Source organism: Astatotilapia calliptera, chromosome 22 (genome assembly GCF_900246225.1).
Source record: "Astatotilapia calliptera chromosome 22, fAstCal1.2, whole genome shotgun sequence".
Classification (NCBI taxonomy): Eukaryota; Metazoa; Chordata; class Actinopteri; order Cichliformes; family Cichlidae; genus Astatotilapia; species Astatotilapia calliptera.
Window position 1 is genome coordinate 22,903,171 of NC_039322.1, and position 21,396 is coordinate 22,924,566.

Sequence of the window (21,396 nt, forward strand, 5' to 3'; positions counted from 1 at the left end):
TGATAGACGGTTGCATTTATTACATTCCACCGAGACAATCTGCAAATTTCATTAAAAGTTTAATAAACTATTATCTTGCCTTTATTTTTAGTTAGCACATACCTTAAACCTTTCAAGCTGTAAGCTATTGATAGTTATATAAGAGCAGATGTATGCTGGTGCAATAAGCTGTCCGTTTTACGTCCTTTACTTTACTTTACTTTACTTTATTGATTTATATAGCACTTTTCACAGGATAAAAACCACAAAGTGCTTCACAATAATATAAAACAGATAAACATAAAACAGCACAATCAAACATACAGCACAAATCTAGTTAAAAGCTAGTCTAAACAAATAAGACTTATTTAAAAAGACTCATTTAAAAGAATAAATAGAATCCAGGCAATTCAAAGATGGAGGGAAAGAATTCCACAACCTGGGGGCCAACGCTCTAAAAGAGCTATTACCTCTGGTTTTAAAACGCGTTTGGGGGAATACCTACAGCCTCTGATTAGACGACCCCAGGCTGCAAGAGGGAATATGAGGTTCTAAAAGATCAGAAATATAAAGACAATCTTTATATACATTCAATGGGGCATGATCTGAAAATAATCGGTGACTAGGCGAATATCAGAATAATCGTCTGTGGCAGCCCTATCTGACTTTGTGCTGCTATCTGGTTTCGCTTCCATTTCTCTGAAATTGTCTCTCTGTTATTTCCCTGGAGCAGAGTTTTTTTTTTCCATGCCTAACACGCATACTATCTACATCATTCATGTGAGCGATGCTCCACCTATCTTTCTCTTGCTCTTCATGTTTACCAGCAAGGCCACACCTTAAAGCCAGCCCCCTTAAAAGATCAGGTGGGACAGAATCAGTGAGCATCGAGTCAAGAGCAGCTGATACATCACATTCACTCAGCACTCATGTAATGATGCTCCCTGCACCCAGGGTAAGGTGCTTTATACTTGTCTATATTTGCACAAATTAATTAATCAAGGAAAAAGGTGTGATTTAGACGAATTGCTGAGTTCTGTTTTAAGTTCAGACTAATACAGGAAAGGAAGAGGACAAAAGATAACTGTAAGGGGGCTGGCAATAAAAAAAGGGCACGGATGTCACTCAGTCTGTTCCTGTTGTATCATGTGCAAAGGGAAGAGCTCAGCCCTGATGCGTGCAAAAGAATACGATTTGTAAAGAGAGATAACTGGAAGCAGTGCAAAAAAAACTACACTAGGATTACTTGTGCTTTATTCCTCCAAATGATTCATGCTATCTTGAAAAATGGAAGAAAGTCATGCTGAAAGTGGGTCTTTTTAAAGGCAAGATTTGTGAATTTCACGAAAACTAAGAAAGAGCTATGGTGGAATGAAAAGTGGAAAAGAAAAGACAAAAGCCACACAATGTAACCTCCACCTCACCTTGTTAGCTAGGAGCTTTGACTCATACAGACAATGTATTATTGATGTACTGAAACGTAATATAAGTATGTTTATTTATATAGCTCCTTTATCAGAGACATAAAAGGGCTGTATGACAATTAAAACACAATTAATATCAGTAGAACACCACGTTATAATAAAATCAATTGAAAAAGAGAAATTAAAAAAGAATATTAACAGAAAAATGGATTAAATAAATGTTTTTAACTGCTTTCTGAAGGAGTCCACAGAGTGAGCGCAGCAGAGTTAGAGTGGTAAGGTGGCAACTTGCTCAACCTGTAGAGCAAGTTGTATTCAAACTTCTGTGGCAGTGCCAGAATAGAGTCTGAATTATATTGGTTCATGCGTCAAACTGCAGCCATAGTGTAATCTTTGTTATGTTTATGGATGTTAATTTACCCTAGTCTCTTTAAGACATTTAGTTACGACAGGGGCAAATTGAGAAAGCTGTCTGCATTGTCGCGATGAAGTGACAACGCTGTGTGTTTAAAAATCCTTTAAGCATCTGTAGCTCTTTTTTTAAGATGATGCCAGAAGATTTCCTTTAAGAATCATCCTGATGGCGGCCGAACATCTGCGTCTCGAGGCCCCGGCTGAGGCACACTGTGAGATTAATGTTGCTGGTTGTAATGTCCATCAGAAGGCGAGGTAAAAGGTAGGCAACTTTTGCAGTAATTGAATGTGTCTTGCCTTCAGTAGCCCATGTTGTGATTCTGAAGGCATTCATTGAGTCAAGTCTTTTTATGCTGTGTAATTTAATAGTCAGGAATGCTGGATAATAGAGAAAATAGCAACTGATTTGACAGCTCAATATTTCTATAGTGATGCTGAGATGAGAGAAAGTGTTTCTGAATTCAAATAGTCGGGATTAGATGTGACAGAACTGAAATAGAAAAGTGGACAGTGAAGCTATTATCCAACATGTTCCCTGTCAGGCTGTGTGCATTTACCAGAATGAGATGTAAATGTGAAAGAGAAGCTTTTGTTTCTTGTTTTTGAAACCTGTTTGTAGCACAGCAGAACTTCTTTATGTCTTGTATTAAAATGTTTCAAAACTTTCAAAAATCCTAAACTGTGTATGTTTCTCAGAATACATACAATTTTAAAGTTTGGACAGTTAAATGCACATGTTAATATTTTAACCAAAATTATGGGATAACAAAGATGTCCTTTCAAACAGCTCACTCATAATATTGCAGGTGTGGGTTTGGTTCTTTCCGCAAAGAGGAGCTTTGATGGTGACTCACTCACTGATGGCAGGTGGATTATAAACCAAAAGCAAAAGCAAAAGAATAACAAGGAATAACAAAATCGTATTTGTGGTCACAACAGCTTGATTCCTCAAACTTCATTTTTTGGCTTATCAGTTGTTCAGAACAGTTTTCTTGTTTGTGATTGTATGCGTTACTTTTGGGAAACAATACCAGAGAAAAATTGCAGTGGCTTCATAGTTACTGTTGTTGAATTACTCAGACAAACGCATTCATACACAGTGGCGCACCCACTGAAAGCATCGCAAAATTGACCTGAGGATTTAAATCAGCTTGAACTCAGAGACTACTAACCTTAATATGTCTATTGTATCAGCCCTAAAAACCTTTGAAATACATATCCAACTGGATACTTACCCTGGATGGCATTACCTTGATTTCCAGTAACACTGTGAGAAATCTTGGAGACGTTTTTGATAAGATCTTCAGTGCGCATGTTAATTAATTATGTAGGACTGGTTTCTTGCTTTTGAGCAATATCTCTAAATTTAGAAACATCCAATGTCTCAGAGTGAAACTGAAAGTTCATGCATTTATTACTTCTAGGCTGGACTACTGTAATTCATTATTATGTTTATGATGTTTGAAAAACTCCATGAAAAGTCTTCAGTTGATTCAAAATGCAACAAGAATACTGACAGGGACTGACTAGCATATTTCTCCCATATTGGCTTTTGTTCATTTGCTCATTAATAAATTCAAAAATAAATTTAAAATCCTTCTCTTAACACACAAGGTCTTGAATAATCAGGCTACATCTTATCTTAAAGATCCCATAGTACCACATCACCTCAATAGATCACTTTGCTCTCAGACTGAAGGGTTACTTGTGGTTCCCAGAGTATTTGAAAGTAGAATGGGAATTAGAGCCTTTAGCTTTCAGGCCCCTCTTCTATGGAACCGGGACCAAAACTCAGGAGACAGACACTGCTGGAGGAATTGCCATGATGCACTTACTGTTTTTTTCTTCACTCACCTTTTTCACTCTCCATATGTTTATACACCTCTTTACATTTAATCATTAGGTATTATTAATCTCTGGCTTCCACAGCTGGTGTTTATCATGTCTTCCTCCTATCACGCCCAACCAGTCATGGCAGATGGCTGCCCTTTCTAAGCCTGGTTCTGCTGGAGGTTTCTGCCTGTCAAAAGCAAGTTTTTCCTTCCCACTATCGCCAAACCAGTCTCTCAAACAGGTCATACGATTGTTGGGGGTTTTCTCTGTCTTATTGTAGAGAATTGACCTTGCTGTTCAATTATTGTTGTGATTTGGCAGTAAATAAATAAAACAGAATGTAATTGAATATCATAGAATGATATATTCTGGCTATTTGGAGCTTGAAAAAATTTGAGTATTTGAAGTAGCCTTTAAATGACTCCTAGCAAGTGTGTGTGTTTGTGTGTGTGTTACAAATCCCTGACTGAAACTGTTTCAATGTTTTAACCACAAAGATTCTTCTAATATATTTTCTTGTTTGACTGGTCAGGTTTGGATCAAGAACTTCATTCCACCTGATCTCTTGAGGAGATCAATCATACTCCTCAGATTTCACTTCCCCTTCTAGGGCATCTGTCATGAACTGGAACTGGCTGCAGGCCCTTATCAGTGGGGTCAGCAATTACTCCACAGTGTTCGGTCGGGTCTGGCTCTCAGTGGTCTTCATCTTCCGGGTGATGGTGTTTGTGGTGGCGGCTCAGCGGGTGTGGGCTGATGAAAGGAAAGACTTTGAATGCAACACTAGACAGCCAGGCTGCACCAACGTGTGCTATGACCACTTCTTCCCCATCTCCCACATCAGTCTGTGGGCCCTGCAGCTCATTTTCGTCACATGCCCGTCACTGATGGTTGTTGCCCATGTCAAATATCGACAGATGAAGGACTTAAAGTACACCACCACCCATGAGGGTAAACACATGTATGCCCGCCCTGGGAAGAAACGTGGAGGGCTGTGGTGGACATACCTGGTAAGAATGAAGGGTGCTAATGTTTAATTCCAGTTATGTTGTGTATGCCACACATGGAAGGAGATTAGCAATTATACTGCATGAGCAACAAGCTTCACCACACCTCCAAACTGATGTGAAGTTGTATGTGTGATGACTTTGCAAGAGTGGTGGTATTTTGGTATCTATCCAATATCAAGTATTGCAGATGCAGATACCAAGATACTAATATTACCTACCTAAACTAGACTATAGAAAAATAGATGTAACAGTCAGCACAAAAATGCTTCCAAACATTTCTACATATATACATATACTGAAATTAGAGGACAGAAAAAAAGTACAGATCATATCATCCTAGTATCAATCTGATACTGAGACTAGCCTTAATTATCGATATTTGGAGAGAGCCCATCTCTATTTGCAGTCATTCGATTCTTTCTTCCTTTAAACAGCCATATAATACCAAATGTTCAGTTTGTTTTAACTGATTTTGGTTATTTTGGTATTTGGTAATATCACGAATCTTCCTTTTCTAGATAATCAGGATGAAGAGTCCTCACTTAGGTTACAAATTTTACATAGGGTCACTTATCTTTTTTTTTTTTTTTGTAACTGGCTAAACATCATAATAAGAGCTTGAACAAGTGGCTGAGATAAGTTACAGTAATTACTGAACCTTTAAAATTTATCCTGCCAAACACAGCCATTATCAACTGAGAAATCACTTGGACTTTACTTTACTTTAACACTCATTTGTTTTCTCATAGGTTAGCCTAATTTTAAAGGCAAGTTTTGACGGTGCTTTCCTCTACATCCTGTATTACATCCACGAAGGGTTCGACTTACCCCGTTTGTTAAAGTGTTCAATGGATCCTTGCCCGAACATAGTGGACTGTTACGTATCCCGCCCCACAGAGAAGAAAATCTTCACTCTCTTCATGGTGGTGTCCTCTGCTGTCTGCATCTTGATGTGTATCTTTGAGATGTTTTACTTCATCTGCAAGAAAGTCAAGAAACGAATCATTGACAAAATAGATGAAGAGACTCGTGAGTTGAAGTCATCGTCAACACCTCATTCAAGGCACAAGTCTAGATCATCTTTGAGAGTGGATCCAACAGTGTCTAACCAGAACCTGAATAACATCAAGACTGAGGAGACACCAACCACGCAATAAGAACCATGTTGCTCGGGCTACTCTGAAAAGCTAATTGAATAACTCCAGGTGCCACTGGAAGCAAATGAATCCCTCCTACTGCTTGCAAAACTGTTGCTCATGGAAAACAAAAGAAGTACGCCGTGATTTGTAAATATTACCATGTTAAACGAAATTCAGCATGCATCGACAGCAAAATTGTGGGTCAAAGAGGAAGCTATTTTTTGTGCATGTATTCTGTGTCTGTATGAGTGTGTCTCTGTATTCATGCTTTTATGTAGCCTGTGCATCATTAGCCAATAGTAAATTGTGACTGGCCAAGCACAGCACGTTCTTGAACACAGTAAGTGGAGATGAAGAGATTTGAAGGAAATCTCTTTTATTCTTGCACAAGAACCATTGTCAACCATAATGAAGTAAGACTACAGCTATTATAGTTTGTTTTAAATGATGAGGGGGTGGGGTTGTTGCAATATATAAAGTTTTTTCACTGTTAAATGTTTGTGTATGTGTCTGTTTTCATGCATTTCACAATTATCAAGCGGTTACCAGGTCAGTTGGGAAGACTACATGCTGTAAGTGAACCTTATATTCACTTTAGGATTACACGCTGAGTCACTCACAAATTACTTCACAATCGGCTTCACACAAAGCTTTACATATGACCCCGCCTTACTTGTTCTGGCGTCATCCGAGTTTCCACACTACCGTCCAATCAGAAGCAGAGGACACGGGTGCGGTTTTGATAGATAGGACAATGCACCAATGGTAAGCGGAAACTGGACGTCGCCGTATCTGCCCTTACGGATGCTTCGTTGTAGGAAGTAAAGGCTGTCAAATATGAGTTTCCACTACGGACAGGTATTGAATTCCCGTATTTTATATTTTGTTTTTGTCTTCATAATAACATACTAATGTTGTTTATTGAGTTTCCCTTTTATTGACCAATGTGACGTAACTAACAGCACCGCAAGTAGTTTCGGTTATTCATTTGTCTGCTGTGGTTAGCTAAGTGTTACACGGTAAACTGTTGCTATTCTTTAGCAACATTTCGGTAGGAAATAGCGGGTTACTCAGTGTTTATCTTTTAAATTTGGTCTTGTGGTTCAGCAAAACGTAACTACTCTAGTTTTCCTCGTTTGAATTGATAACAGTCATGGTGGGTTTCATCTGAAAGTAGAGGTAACTCATCGTTTTTGCTCAAACACATAATTATGGTGTAAGTAATTTTAACCTTAATTACCTACCATATAAAAGAAGTTGAGCCGTTTTATGTCAACAAACGAATCATTGATCAGCACAGTGGGATCCAATCTAGTTTATTTTGCTTGAATTATGGCATCGTTAAGCTTCTGTACGTCTAGTTTTTAGTTAATTCGTGAATCTTTTTTTCTTGTATTAATTGATTACATCATCGAAAGGCTAGAATAAGACTTTGTTTCACATGTTTAATGATCTTTGCCTGAAAAGTATTTAAAACCACTAATACACTACCAAAATACAGCTGTATTTTTTGTTGTTTTGTTTTAACCTATCACAAAAAATTACCCACCTCTGTGTCCTATAGGTAACTTCACATGAGCAGTCTCATAATTATAAACCAATTACATGTTTTGCTGGCAAAATCTTAATTTACAAGCTGATTGTAACTTTCAAATAAGTATGCAACATTTAACTTAATTAAACAAAAAATATTTTCCTCATATTGTGCAGCTCTCATTGGTGCCAAATAAACTGCTGTCTGTGGCATGGCCATGGGAACTCTAGGGTTGTAGGCTCTATGAGTTCTGAGTCCAGATCAAACCTTTATACTAAACCCACTTAAACATTGCTACAGACAACACAATCCTGCTTATGCCTTAACCTCCTAGGACCTGGCGTCCACATACGTGGACATCACATTTTGGGTTAATTAGACTAAAATACTCAATTTTGCTCTACATGGGCTTGATATCCACTTACGAGGGCATTATACTGCTACTGTTCTATCAAAATCCTCATATGTGGCTCTTATTTTTCTTAAAAACAAAAATAAGGTTGAAAAAAAAATCTGGTAATTCTTTGTTTTTACATTCATTGGGCCCCAATATGCCCAAATATCAAAGAGAAATTAAAAATGCATGTCGTGGAAGAGTTCGGGTCTTAGGAGGTTAAGGTATTACCAGTTAGTTGCATTCAACCCTAGAGGTGCAATGTACACTGCAAAAACTGCTGAATGAGAGGTACAAGAAAGAGTCCCCCAAATCAGTCTAGTTGATCATCCACTGGATGCTCCCAGGAACGATCACAATCTGTGGAGGCCGCAGCGGACAATCTACAGGACTCCAAGAATCCACTAGAGATCCTGTTTCCATGCCTCACTATGTCAGAGCTGTTTTGCAGGCACAGAGGGGGGCTATACAATATTGAGCAGCTGATTTTAGTATTGTGGCTAATGATTACATATTTTCCCCTGAAATGTTAAACAATTGGAGTACAAAGTAGCAGGATCCAAGGCAACGGAAAATACATGACCTTAAAACTAAACTTAAGTACAGAATTTGAGAAGATAGTCGAATAGCCATACCTGAAGTATCTTGTGTCTCTGTTGTCCTCAGACTCTTTTACTGCAGAAGCAGTAAGCCTGTTTATTATAGGGTTTAGTGACCCTTGCTTTTTTGTCCCTCTGCAGGGCTATCCAGTTGGAGTCAACCCGCCACAGGGTGCGCCATACGGTGCAGGCAGAGGTTCCTATGGGCCTCCACCATCAGCTCCTTACGGAGGTCCTGGAGGTCAACCAGGAGGCCCCTATGGTGGTTATGGAGTTCCAGGTCATGGAGGGCAATATGGGCCAGGGCCAGGTGGTGCCCCTGGTGGGCCTTATGGGGGTTATGGTGGACAACCATATGGGGGACCTAATGCAAACTATGGTCCTGCAGGTAATTATGAGACGAGAGCATATCTTTGTAAGCATCTGTGGTAGCTCTGCCTGTAGGATTTAAGCAGGCATACACTGAACACAAGGAGACTGCAGATAGACTCTGATTCTGCTTCCACATTGCTTCCCCCCTCACTCTCCGCTGGGATGATGGATAGAAAATGACTTGCGTTCCCAGACAGTCTTGTAGAGACAGGGTTCAGTTTGTGCCCCTCAGCAGGATTACACGGCTGGAGTGATGACTCCGGTAATACTGAGTGAGGGCTAAACAGAGTAAGAGACAGATGGGCAAAGAGTGTGTTTGTGTGATTACACTGTTTCCAGTAGTGGCTAAGCCTAAGTCAGAACCTGATAGCCTATGTTACGATCAGTCCCCACAGGGACAAAATCCATCAAGGGTCTGCCCTCAAGTGTCACCTGTCCCTCTCTCCCCATTCATTTTTCTGACAATCAGTCCCCCCTCTACTGCTTCCTTCAACTCACACCATATTTTTCTAACACCTCCTTTTTCCAGATAATGGCCTCTTCTCGAGACGGCTTTTTGTCAACCTTTGACCCTATCTGCACCTTCATTTTCACAGCCGCTATTTATGAAACCTGAACCTGTATAACTAAGGTTGGACATGTAGCCTTTAGAAGAATACAAACTGCCTTACTAACTGCAGGAAGGTTATTTGGATCCCTTCTTTGTTTTTTCCATATTGTAAAACAAATATGTATTTAAAGGGGCCCCGTCTAACTGTCAGATGAAATGCAATTCCTGTTCTGTTGCTCACATTTGCATGCAGCTTGTGGAAGCAGAACATCAGGCAAAATGGCAATGAGACTTACATGAGCTGTGTACGAGACTGTGTTGCAGTATCATACGTATGCTGCATTCACAGATGTACAACAGCTGAAATACCAGGGTACATACTCAGTATCAGTTTAATTGACTCATTATAGTTGACTCTGGTTATCAATGCCAGATATATGTTGCATAGCTAATTTATACCTACTCATCTATCGGCCCCTATTATTGGTAATGACTACATTTATATAAAATATTTTTAAATTTTTATTTATTTTAAAATAAATATAAATTCTCAACACAAAGCCTGTTTAAACTGAAATGTTTTTGTTTGCTGCTTTTTAAAAGAATGAACAAGGTCAACTAAAATCAGTTGTGGTAGTAAACTGCTCCACAGGCGTAGTGGCACAGACTGAAAGGTTCTGTCCTTCCTATTCTGTTCCTGTTCCTTCCTATTAATCAGCCATGTAAATCACCCTCACCTAGCTGAACATGGACGCTTTAAAAAAGCTAAAGCTATCCAAACCTTAGAGCCAACCACAAGCTAGCAGCCTCGGTATGAGCAAAAGATCGAATCAGTTATGAAGAAAATTATGGAGATGAGTGAAAAAGAGAAAAGGATTGATGTCCTGTTATCTAGTTAATTTATAAACATACTGGAAAATGATCCAAGTAACTGAACTTTATTTTGTTAAATAAATCTGTAGCACCAGTTTTTTTGTTGTTGTTACTGTTTTTTGGGGGGGTTTTTTTAGTAAAGAAAATGTATTAGGTAAAGGTGGGTGTACATTACCTCATTTTTAGTTAATTATTTGCACCTCTTTCCAGTACCAGAGCACTTCATTTTCAACTGTTTAAGTCAGAGAAGATCTTGTAACTTACTGCAGTGTAGTTATTTATTTTATTATGAAAATAATATTTTGCAAAGGTTGAAAGAAAAAGTTGTTTTATTGATTGCATATGCTTTTAATTAAACTTCTGTGGAAAAAAAACAAAAAAATCCAAATCAAATTGCCAAATATTGGTATTGGCAGGTTACACTTTAAAACAACAACAACTGGAATCAGCCAAGAAAATTCAATTTGGTGAATCTCTTGTTCTTTGGTGAAAATACATGAATTACAGTTTCATACAATTTAACAGCTGACAGCTCAATACATTAGTTTTTCTACTTCAGAAAGTACGTCCACTACCTGAGTGTTAATAAGGACACTACTGTTAGTTAATATTAACCAGATAACCGTTCAGGTTTCAGCACAGACTTGATCCCAAAAACCAGGTGACCAGCAAACCAAATTTCTGTTTGGCCGGGCGGACTCCAGTGGGCTCCCCTTCTAAGCTACCAAAAGCTTTTGTTGCTCGCTGTTGATACTGGCAGTGGAAGATGGATATTTATTTAAGGCACTCAGGAGTGAGCATGTGTGTCACATAGTTGAAGATGTGTACAGAGAATTTACTGAATAGTTCACATAGAAATCAGTCCACAGGCTATTAGAGCAAACAGAGAGTCACAAAAGGCCTCATATTTTAAAAATGTCACACTACTATCCATTCAGACATTAGCAATAAAAAGCTAGAGAAACAAATGTTGCACACTACATGTTTAATAAGTATAAATAATATCAGGCATAACAGTCATCACTAAGAGGTGTTATAGTTGGTATGCTCTCTTACCCACACAGCAAATAACATTTCAAAACTCAAAGTGCATATAGAATGTAATTAGCTGTAGGAGTTGTTTGGTGTGTCACTTGCATATGAAGTCGATTTTTTCTAACTAGTCATTTTATACACTGCTCTTTTCTAAATTGGTGCTTCTAAACACCAAAAGACTGAGCCAAGCATAGATGTATTATTTTTTATGATCAATTTTCTTCTTGACAGACTCAGCACAGTTTCAACTGTCAGACAGCCGAAGAGCGTTTCTTTATCTCCTGATAAATAAATGATTATTTGGCATTGGAGTGCGGTAGTCGCTTCATTTCCAAGAATATTTCTTCTTCTTTTCCTTTTTTTCCCCCACACTTGTTCACTACTCCTGAAAATCCTGAGAGGTTTAGTGAAATAATAACTGGTAGAAAATATGAGGAGGGGAAATAATAAAGAGAATAAATCATACTAGGTGGTTGAGACGGATTGGTGAAAAAGAGATGAACGGCAGTGGAAACAGCTTGGAAAACAAATTTGAAGCCATGGGAATCTTTAAAGTCAGTCAGAACGCATTTCTTTCCTTCTCTGTCTCATTACCGCACTTATTTTTTTGTCTTTGTGTAGGTAACATCCCTCCTGGTGTTAACCCAGAGGCGTACCAGTGGTTCCAGAGTGTTGACACTGATCGCAGTGGCTTCATCAACCTAAAGGAGCTCAAGCAGGCACTTGTCAACTCTAACTGGTCTTCCTTTAATGACGAGACTTGCCTCATGATGATCAGTAAGTCATCCAGCAGCAGCTAAATAAAATGCTCAACAGGCCGTGAGGTAGTGCTGTGTTGATGAATTGGTTGTGAATGCTCTTATAGTGTTGCTGAAGGCAGAATGACACACTATTTAACAATGTAAAATACTCTCAGTGACCTGAATGGCTACAGCAGAAGGAGGCAAAAGTTTATTTAGACAAACAAATGCATAGAGAAGTAGTGGGAAAAAGGAAGTAGGCTGGATTTATATAGGAGTACTCTACTCCCCACTCACTATACTTAGATTGTTGCCCTCTGGGACCCAGACCCAGATAAGTGGTAGAAAATAAATGGATGGATGGAAGTACCTCCCTAAATCTATCAAGCTTGTAAACAGAAATGTCTTGAGTTTCTAAAACAGGGAGAAATTTATGCCGCCAGGAGTCAGCCTAAATAATGACTGAGTCATGTTTGTCGCTGTTCCCATTGTTGTTGCACAACTATCCCTACATTCCAGTTGTGCTTACAGGCGGTGACTAATGTTTTCTATTACCATAATGAGAAGTGTGTGACTGCTTTGAAGTAGCACAAGGAGAAGATCCATGATGATGAAGGATGAGCTTAGTGGTTCTGCTTTACAAAAAAAAAAAAAAAAGCCTCTTTGTCTTGCTTGGCTGAGCCCGTGTGTTTGTGTTTTCTGTTAGACATGTTTGACAAGACGCGGTCTGGTCGAATGGACCTGTTTGGCTTCTCAGCACTGTGGGACTTTATGCAGCGGTGGAGAGCGATGTTTCAGCAGTATGACAGAGATCGCTCAGGATGTATCAGTGGCATGGAACTACAACAAGGTATCAGTGTTTGCACATTTGACAACATGTTGAGAAAAGTCTATGACTTAAATCATTTCATCCAATCATATAAATGCAAATATGCACATATGTCACTTTCTCTTCTCAGCCCTCGCTCAGATGGGTTACAACCTCAGCCCCCAGTTTTCAGAGACGCTGGTCCAGCGCTTCACCGTGCGAGGTGCCCGACCCGGCATACAGCTGGACCGCTTCATCCACGTGTGCACGCAACTTCAGAGCATGACTCAAGTGTTTCGGGAGAGAGACACGAGCATGACGGGCAACATCCGCCTCAGCTATGAGGACTTTCTGTCCAGTGCTGTCACCAGGCTCATGTGAGCCCCGTTCCACCGACTGCCCCTCTGCACAGCCTCACTCCATGTTCAGGTCACAGTCGCTCCCTTTTTCGCCATAAGTGCCCCCACATGCTGCTATGTATACATCATGCCAGTCCATGTTGTTGCGTGGCTTATTGCTGTAAATAGACAAAGCTCAGCAACATATACCTGAATAAAGTCCACTGGCTCTTTTAAATGGAGCTAAAGGTTTCACAGGTTAGCTTATAGGATGGCGCTTCATCATATTTATACTGTTAAAATGTTGAAATATTGGATGTTCATATTAAAAATGGCCAAAGCTTAAAAAATAAAAATAAAAAAAATAGGGTAACATATATGCAAGGAGACTCTGAGCCAAAGCCTCTGGCTTCAAAATGCTCTAATAACTTCATTTCAATCATTTCTTTAACATTTACCTGTGTGATGTCAATCAAAGTGAACACCCCTAACTAATATGGTCATCTCATGCACACAGAATGGTCACACACTTTGCCAATCAGAAGGAAGGTAGGAGTGAAGGGAGGTGAAGCAGCTTGTTTCAGCCAACGTATGAAGCAAGTTTCATTATAAAATAAATAAAGATTGGGTTACTTTGGAGTGACTGTGCATGAATCACACTTTAAAACAGAATCCAAGAATTAAAAAGTAGTACTGCAATGAGGATAATATCGCCCCTTTAAATTTTACTGGGAAGTCAGCAGGATGCCAAAACAGTTTACCTTGGTTGCCTTGGTGACATGTGAAAAGTATTTACTTGTACTTTTCCCTGTGAATTTGCACACAAGCAGCATTAATGTGTTCTTGTGCCATAAAACTGTTCAAATGCCTTTTAAATTTATGCACATCAAGGGTATTTCCAGAAGGTACTTACTTTCAGTAAATGTACATGATATTGCATATTACTTCAATATAAAGTCTGTTAGGAAATCTGTATAAGAACTTCTACTGAAAGTAAAATAGTTCAAATCTGTCACTATTTTTAACAGCTCGCAGTAAGATAAGATGGATAGAATTGTGCCTCACTGTATCCTTTGGTTTCTTCTTGTTTTTTTACTTCAGTACATTTATCTTTGATATATGAATAATACACTCCACTGAGGTATATATTCTTAGCTCATTAAACATGTCATGATGGTTTGTAATGCCAAAAGCAAATAAATTTTCATATGTATGAATGAGTTCGCCACCAGTTTTGAATGCATATTGCATGCATATTAATAGAATAATTAAGCACAGAGTGAATTCATTAATATTACAGTGAAATGCAGTCAATCAAGTACAGGTTGAGTTTGTAATATTTCTGTTAGTGAGCCCTGAATGTTTCGAGGTTGGATTTTCTTTAAAAGCACTTCTGATTAGCTGAAATTCAAACCCGACTCAGAGAAGTCTCTGTCTTTCCTTTCCACATTTGGCACTTCGTTTTACTCACCATCTGTTCCTCTGACAGCCTGTGCCACGAGTCCCCCAGCTTCATCCCAAATCAGAGGCAATCTATCAAATTCTCTTGTGCATCTTTTTTGGTCATATTCTACACCCATCTCCTGCTTAGCAGTCTCCCTGCATGTTAATCCAGGGCTAAATGTAGCTGTCACTGATCCCTTAGGGCACTTTGTGTCATATGTGTCACATCCCTGCCACCACCCCCTGCATTTGTTGACATATGTTTAGCATCTGGACTGTTTTCAAACCACTGAGTTCGGCAGATTTGGAGCCGTGGCCAAAAATGCACCGTGCTTGAGGAGCTGTGCCACACGCTTTTTCAGGCTTCCCTGATTCAGCAGTGATTTAACCAAAGTCTTGTCTGTCAATTTTCAGGTAATGAGAAAAATTTCCCACCGCTGACCATGCCTGACATCTGTAATTAACTTGGGGAGAGCAGGTCTACAGGGCTTCAGTCAGCCACTCTGTCAGTCTCCCTTTGTGATTTGGATTGATAAGGTGGTTGTATTTTTACATTGAAATTTTGGCTAGTGCAACTCTAAATCTCATTTGCTAATAAACAGGAACTGATGAAATAATCCTGTCACTGCCAAGTTTGCTATTAAAGCAGAACTGGCACTAGTGATGTTGTTTTCCTTCAGGCGATGAGCACATTTCACTTTATTTGACAGGACTGATCAAATTCCAATTCTGGCAACTACAAGATGGACAGCACAGAGGGAGGAACTGCTTAAGAGAATAATTTTGAAGCATGAAGCGTAATCACCCACACAGTTCTAAGCAGCATTGCAAGTAATGATAACAAATTTTGATTTAGCTTTATAATCCCCTCTCTTTGCCTCTGCACAAACAGCCATGGAGTCAGAGATGGTCATTCCTTTATGACAGGCTGCATTCCAACTGCTATGGATCAGCTTTGTGCCCAGCATTGGTAAAGCTGGCCCAGGAGCTGAAATATCAGTATCATCAATCATATACCCTTTTACTACCCAGAAACAACAGTAGCATAGAGGAATATTTTTGCCTCGTGTAGCCAAGTCTGAACTGTATGGTTTCCTACTCTGTGACTAAAATGTATTATTTTCTCTGCATTCCTCACAGGCAGCCAAAAAAACCCTAAACTTTAAATTGCGATTTTATGCAACGCACTAAGCTTTTGAAAGTGCTTTTAAACTAAAAGAAAACTATCTTGTCACTTGATGGTTTTGTCATACAAGAGGGGGTAGCTCACGCCTTGTCAGTGTGTAGCACAATGCTGGTGACAGATCTGTCAGCCTTTTGTGAGGATTTCTTGAGAGTATTTGTGGGGAAAAATACCACCGAATTTTTAAACACAGAAAGAGGTGGCTGCTTTTTGTTTTTTGTTTTTTTAACTAGTGCTAAGAACTGGACAAATGTCTCGTGTATTTTAGGCTAGGTATGTTGATTAGATTATGAATTAATGGTGGTTTTTCATTATTTGCTTGTTTTTTTTCTATTTTTATTTATTTCTTATATTATTATGTAATTTATGGGATGTCAGCAGTAAATGGTACTGATCATTCACAATGCACTTTCTCTACTCGGTACAAATGTCAAAGTAGTGTAGCGTATTATTTTTACCGCTAAGAGGCGCTAAAACACCGTGAGATATTGTTACGTCTACGCGAAGTTCGCCAGCCAATGACGATAAACCAGGAAGGATACAGACTTTGACACGGAAATTGCGTCACTACAGTACCAACGTGCTAGCGGTAAAGGTGAGTACTTACGACATTTGGGGCTTTTTCCCCCTAAATATTTGAGTGTTTGTAGGCAGGCACAAAAGCTCGGTGAATGTATGTTGTGCTCTGAATTATCATTCCTCGAGCTGTCTTTTTGAAGTAAACAGAAAGCACACTAGCCGGTAGCAGCTCTGTTTTCTTACATGACTTTCGCACGGTAGGTTTGGTAACACTACGTTAGCGTTAATTCTTTTCATTGTTATCGTTTTAGACTTCTACGTTGTGCTAGATTTGGTCGAATCAAGTTCAGTCATTCATATCATATAGCGTGTAATGACTGGACTTATAATTTATACTGGCGTACTCCGTAGCTAATTTTATCATATAACTTTAAAGAGTCATGCAAAGCTGGGAAACGCAATATGTTTGAATGTAAACTGGTGAATTGTTGAGAATACCTCTTGAGTTCGGCTCTCATGAAACACCCAAACGAGTAAAAATTACCGGGATATTTCAACTTGTATTAAAGGTTAATCAGGCACGAAAGATCAGTAGCTAGCATGAATTGATGCTAGAAGTCGAAGGCTGTTACTGCTACTTGTGTTGCTGGTCGGGCTTAAGAGAAAGAGGGCATTGGAAGGACACAGACGTACTCATTATACTGTCTGGTGTTTGACGACGTCCTCATGTGCACTTTGGCCTCAGTTATTTCGCACATTAAGAAAGTATTTCAGAAATGGGTAGACACATTAAGTCATGTTAATTTTATCCAAAATAATTTCTCTTCAGTAAGCTCTATGCTGTGTTTTTAAATAGCACATAGCAGTCTGCGAGTGAGTCATTGATTTATCTAAGCAAAAAAACAGGGTTTTTATGCTGATCTGGGTTTGTTGGTAATTAGTTAGATCAGGGCTGCCCAATCCCAGTCCTCGAGAGCTACTATCCTGCAGCTTTTAGATGCATCCCTACTCCAACACAGCTGAATCAAATGGTTTGATTACCTCTCCAGCATGCCATCATGTTTGGCAAAGGCCTGATAACAAGCCATTCATTTGATTTGGGTGTGTGGGAACAAGGATGCATCTAAAAGCTGCAGGACGGTAGCTCTCGAGGACCGGGATTGGGCACCCCTGAGTTAGATGAATCCTATAAGTTACAAGATTTCTCCACTAATCAGAATTGAATTAAAGCCACAAGGGGTCAGTAGCTTAAACAAAAAGGGCAGCAATTTTGAAGTAGTAAAATCAGACCTAATAAGCTATAAATGTTCACGGCAAGTTACTAAAAGTGACCTATTATGTTTCTGTGCTATGAGCACAGACGCTCCATCCACTGCTGCTCAAATCAATCTAGGTATTTGCTTGTTTCTGACACTGAATGAAGTGAAGAGCTACACTAATAACACATATAGTGAATAAAAGTTACTTTGAGCTCAGAATTATGCAAACTTGTTCTAGTACACAGCAGGAAAATGCAGAGTTGGACGTGAGCAAATTAAGCGACAGACAACCAATAACATACCTTTTTTTCTCCTCCTCTCTTGAAGCACCTGGGATCCCAGAGCTGCATGCAGTCATGTGGCCTGTAGTGTGGACAGCGTTGCGGACCTATGCTCCGTATGTCACCTTCCCTGTGGCTTTTGTGGTCGGAGCAGTGGGCTATCACCTGGAATGGTTCATCAGGGGCACCCCCAAATCCAGAGAGGAAGAGAAAGGCATCCAGGAACTGAGGGAAGAAAGAAAGCTGCAGGAGCAAGTGGGCATGGACAGCACAAAGGTGCTGAGCCTCAAAGAGAAACTGGAGTTCACACCTAAAGCGGCTCTGAACAGGAACCGACCTGAAAAGAGCTAATCCCCTGTTTCTGTGATAGACTTGCGTTTGACCTTTTTTTTCAGCTGGAGGACTGTGCACTGAGAGCAGAAGAGAGGGTGATCATTGAATCATACATTCTTCCTTATTCAGCTCAGCTCCACTCTCATGGAAATCCACAGCAAAAACTTGCCTGGGTGAACACTGGGAAACTTTTAGTAGCTTGAATATAATTATTTCTTCTACATAATCAAAGGCTGTACCAAATTCTCCAATCATCTACTTGATGGTGCATGTGCATGCTTTTTATCAATAACTTAAGCCATCCACTGTCATTAGAACACCTTATTGTAGAACCTTTGAGTGTTCAGTCTTTAATCTGACAAAGTTTTATGTGATTTGAAAACAGACTTGGATGGATTACATACATCTGGTTGTGCCAGTATGGTAAATGTATATAATTGCGACTTTGTTATTAAGTCACTCAAATGTCATTTGTCATTCCACGACCAGTTTTCATGTTACAGACCTGTCTGGGTTTTTGGGGGTTTTTACTCCTTTTGATCATTTCTGTTTATAGAGACAGGAAGTCCGGCTGTCATAAAAGAAGAGAAGAACGACAGGACTTTGCTGGAACCTTTGATGATATGTGACAGAACATAAGCCAGCATTGTGGGCGGTCTCCCAGGATGTTTAAGCTGCTTAGTTGTATTGTCTGGAACCATGTGCTCAATACTTTCATTTTAGAAAGTCTGGATTTGCACACTTTAAAAAAACAAAACAAAACAGTAATAATAATAGTCCTGCTGAAAAAATGTGATAAAGAAGTTTGTGTGCTCCAGGTGTTTCCTTGAGTGATGTTTCAGTAAATTTTTACAGCTTCTATTTGTGAATTATCAAAAAGGAGCTTTCATGAAGTTAGTTAATTCTTACTTTAAAAAAGAAGAAGAAAGAAAACACTTGAACTCTGTCTGTGTCAGCGCTGTTTCACGTTCAGTTCTGAGCAACTGTGTCGAACCTCTTTTTGTGAAACAATGCTTCTGCCAGTGGCGGAAAGTAACTTAAAAGTCAAAGGAAGGAAGTAATGACTCCACTCGTTCAGCTTCAAGGGGGAAATTATTATGCTGGGAAACCATTAACTGATTCACCTTTGGAATTTAGCCCTTGTGCTATTTGGCCATCTTAAATCGATTAAAGGAAAGAGCGATCCACTTGAAACAAGACTTTTTATTCTCTGGTTTAAAAACGTAAACTTTAACAAGTATTATGTTTCTAATACTGTAAATATATAAACAGCGTTTAGCAACTTTCTAGAGATAATTGCATGTAAAAATGTCAACTTCCCATTCATCAATTTTCTTCCACTTACCTGAATAAAGGTTGTGAAGGACATGGAGCCTATCCTGACTGTCACACGCCGAGAGGTTGGGTACACCCTGGAAAAATCACCACTTTGTCACATTTAATTGAACGCCAGTATTTTCTTTGCCATCTGAAGTTTTATGTATTTTCTAGCTTAATTTTTCTTTTTGCTCACAAATGTTTATTTTTGAGTCTTTTTATTTTCTCTAAGTGTGAAATTTGTGTGCAGCACACCAAAAATCACAATAATCCAAAAGAACCCGCAAATTGTTCCCTGGTTCCCTGTTGAGATGCTACCCAACACACCCAGCTCATTTAAATGTTTTCAGCCAGTCCTATGTGAGCTAATCATTGTTTCACTCCAGTCAAGCTCTTTATTTCAAAATAAGAGCACATCATTTTTCAAAAACCACATAAACAGCCGGACCTATATTTGTGCTCCACCAGATGGGATTAATAGGGTCCTTAAAGCCTTATAACAGTCGTCTGTGATAAAGTTGCCATTAATAGTGTGCCAGCTGATAATGCAGCAGTAACTGAGGAGGTGTACACATAGGTCTTACTTGCGGGTTTAGATCATGATGGCAGGTTAGTGGCATGCTGTTATCTCTGACATGTATCTGTGTAATGGCTACTGATATTTATGTGTAAACACTCCTCATGAGATATGCATCACTAAAAAAACATAAGGCAAAAATGGCCTTTAAAGAGCATTTTTATTTCACATGTATTATGACTGTAAACATGTGACCAGGGGCTTGACCTCCCCTTTGTTGACTTGTTTACTCGGGTCCCTCAGCCATGAAACAGAGGAGCTTTCCTAATGGACGATAACCTTTTCAGTGCGCCAAGATAAGTTCCGCTATGTTGCCCTGCCAGCTAGTTAAATGGGAAAGATTATGGAGTCCAGATTTACATTGGCACCAGAGTGGTAAATACTGCTGTATCAGCAGCCATCTTTGAGCCCTGTACTCCCCTCTTAAGTTTGCCATCAGTGGAATGACCCGCTCCACTCCAGTGACACCGGTTGTGCGTGTTTAGAGTCGCAATTACTTCAAGCTGGTGGAAGTTTCCATTTGAAGCTAATGAAGATAGAGAGGTGGAGGTGAGGCTTGCAACTAAATGCACCAGAGTTAACAGAGAATTGTGTGTGTGTGTGTGTATCCTCATGGGAACAATCAGAGGACAGGTCGGCCTGCTAACAATGGCCCGGCTCCTCAGAACTCGATAGTACTGTGGGAACCAAGTGCTTGAGGCTCCTGGGAAAGGAGGAGGTTGTGGGGAGGTGTTCCATTGTTCTTGCTGGAAGATGGGGATAATGGGTGTGGGTGATGCTGGCTGGGCTTTTATTTTTTTTTAAGGAGGTCCAAACCAACATCCTGAGTGGACAGGCTGGAGACATGCTCCCTCTGCTGCAGGAACAATAGAGCTGTCTGTCTGCTGGAAGGGCACTGCATCCCCCTATTAAACAACCACCACCTAGACACACACACACATTTGTGCAGAGAATACAAATCCAGCAGCACAGGTAGCTGTGTACCTAATGCAGTGTATACACTCGCAAAAGGCTGACCACAAACATACCAAGGGTCTCGTATTTGTGAAATCAGTGGAACATCTTGGCTCCCCTAAACACACTGCTTTCATTTTAGTGCAATGTGTTCAGGGAAATTAATCGCATTTCCCTTCATGGTATTTTTTTGACATTTTGAGCACAGCAGGACAAACTTATCACACTGATTTATTATCACCTTAAAAACCTGTTATGAAAATCACATTAGGGAACACAAACAAACATTAATGTGCTCCAATTATTTTTGCTCACGCATCTGACAGACAGTAGTCAGTGCCAAGGCTTTTGCTGCGCAGTGTCCACCTTGTATGTATTTGCATTGGAGATTATTTATCTGAATTTCAGGAGCAGAACCACACTTCATGCACTACCTTCTGTTTTTCTTCCATTAACTACTAGAAATGCTGTCAAACCTAAAGGAGGCT

At 39.6% G+C, this 21,396-nt stretch overlaps 3 protein-coding genes across 5 annotated transcripts; all 3 read left to right on the top strand.

Moving 5' to 3' along the window:
* The first annotated feature begins 872 nt into the window (after window positions 1–872).
* LOC113014545 (gap junction beta-3 protein-like) lies at window positions 873–6,261 on the top strand. 2 transcript variants are annotated; one of them, XM_026156145.1, is made up of 4 exons: window positions 873–934; window positions 1,949–2,079; window positions 4,183–4,660; window positions 5,410–6,261. In XM_026156145.1, exons 3-4 carry the CDS (start codon window positions 4,271–4,273, stop codon window positions 5,815–5,817), a joined length of 798 nt encoding a protein of 265 aa, XP_026011930.1. In that variant the 5' UTR covers window positions 873–934; window positions 1,949–2,079; window positions 4,183–4,270; the 3' UTR covers window positions 5,818–6,261. The 2 variants fall into 2 exon arrangements, with proteins under 2 accessions (XP_026011930.1, XP_026011931.1); XM_026156146.1 differs by having other exon boundaries at window positions 1,949–2,072.
* A 293-nt stretch (window positions 6,262–6,554) lies between these two features.
* Window positions 6,555–14,262, top strand: pef1 (penta-EF-hand domain containing 1). Its single transcript, XM_026156144.1, has 5 exons — window positions 6,555–6,657; window positions 8,468–8,714; window positions 11,778–11,933; window positions 12,603–12,746; window positions 12,856–14,262. The coding sequence occupies exons 1-5, from the start codon at window positions 6,637–6,639 to the stop codon at window positions 13,083–13,085; spliced, it is 798 nt and encodes a 265-aa protein (XP_026011929.1). The 5' UTR covers window positions 6,555–6,636; the 3' UTR covers window positions 13,086–14,262.
* A 1,904-nt stretch (window positions 14,263–16,166) lies between these two features.
* On the top strand, window positions 16,167–19,428 carry smim12 (small integral membrane protein 12). 2 transcript variants are annotated; one of them, XM_026157221.1, is made up of 2 exons: window positions 16,167–16,263; window positions 17,774–19,428. In XM_026157221.1, exon 2 carries the CDS (start codon window positions 17,803–17,805, stop codon window positions 18,076–18,078), a length of 276 nt encoding a protein of 91 aa, XP_026013006.1. In that variant the 5' UTR covers window positions 16,167–16,263; window positions 17,774–17,802; the 3' UTR covers window positions 18,079–19,428. The 2 variants fall into 2 exon arrangements, with proteins under 2 accessions (XP_026013006.1, XP_026013007.1); XM_026157222.1 differs by lacking the exon at window positions 16,167–16,263 and adding an exon at window positions 16,297–16,444.
* The last annotated feature ends 1,968 nt before the right edge of the window (window positions 19,429–21,396 follow it).

Bases quoted from the DNA above. Each gene is read 5' to 3' on its own strand.
- LOC113014545 (XM_026156145.1), top strand. From the start codon at position 4,271: ATGAACTGGAACTGGCTGCAGGCCCTTATCAGTGGGGTCAGCAATTAC. The intron at 4,661-5,409 runs GTAAGAATGAAG...GTTTTCTCATAG, and splicing joins GGCTGTGGTGGACATACCTG to GTTAGCCTAATTTTAAAGGC.
- pef1 (XM_026156144.1), top strand. From the start codon at position 6,637: ATGAGTTTCCACTACGGACAG. The intron at 6,658-8,467 runs GTATTGAATTCC...GTCCCTCTGCAG, and splicing joins TGAGTTTCCACTACGGACAG to GGCTATCCAGTTGGAGTCAA. The intron at 11,934-12,602 runs GTAAGTCATCCA...GTTTTCTGTTAG, and splicing joins GACTTGCCTCATGATGATCA to ACATGTTTGACAAGACGCGG.
- smim12 (XM_026157221.1), top strand. From the start codon at position 17,803: ATGTGGCCTGTAGTGTGGACAGCGTTGCGGACCTATGCTCCGTATGTC.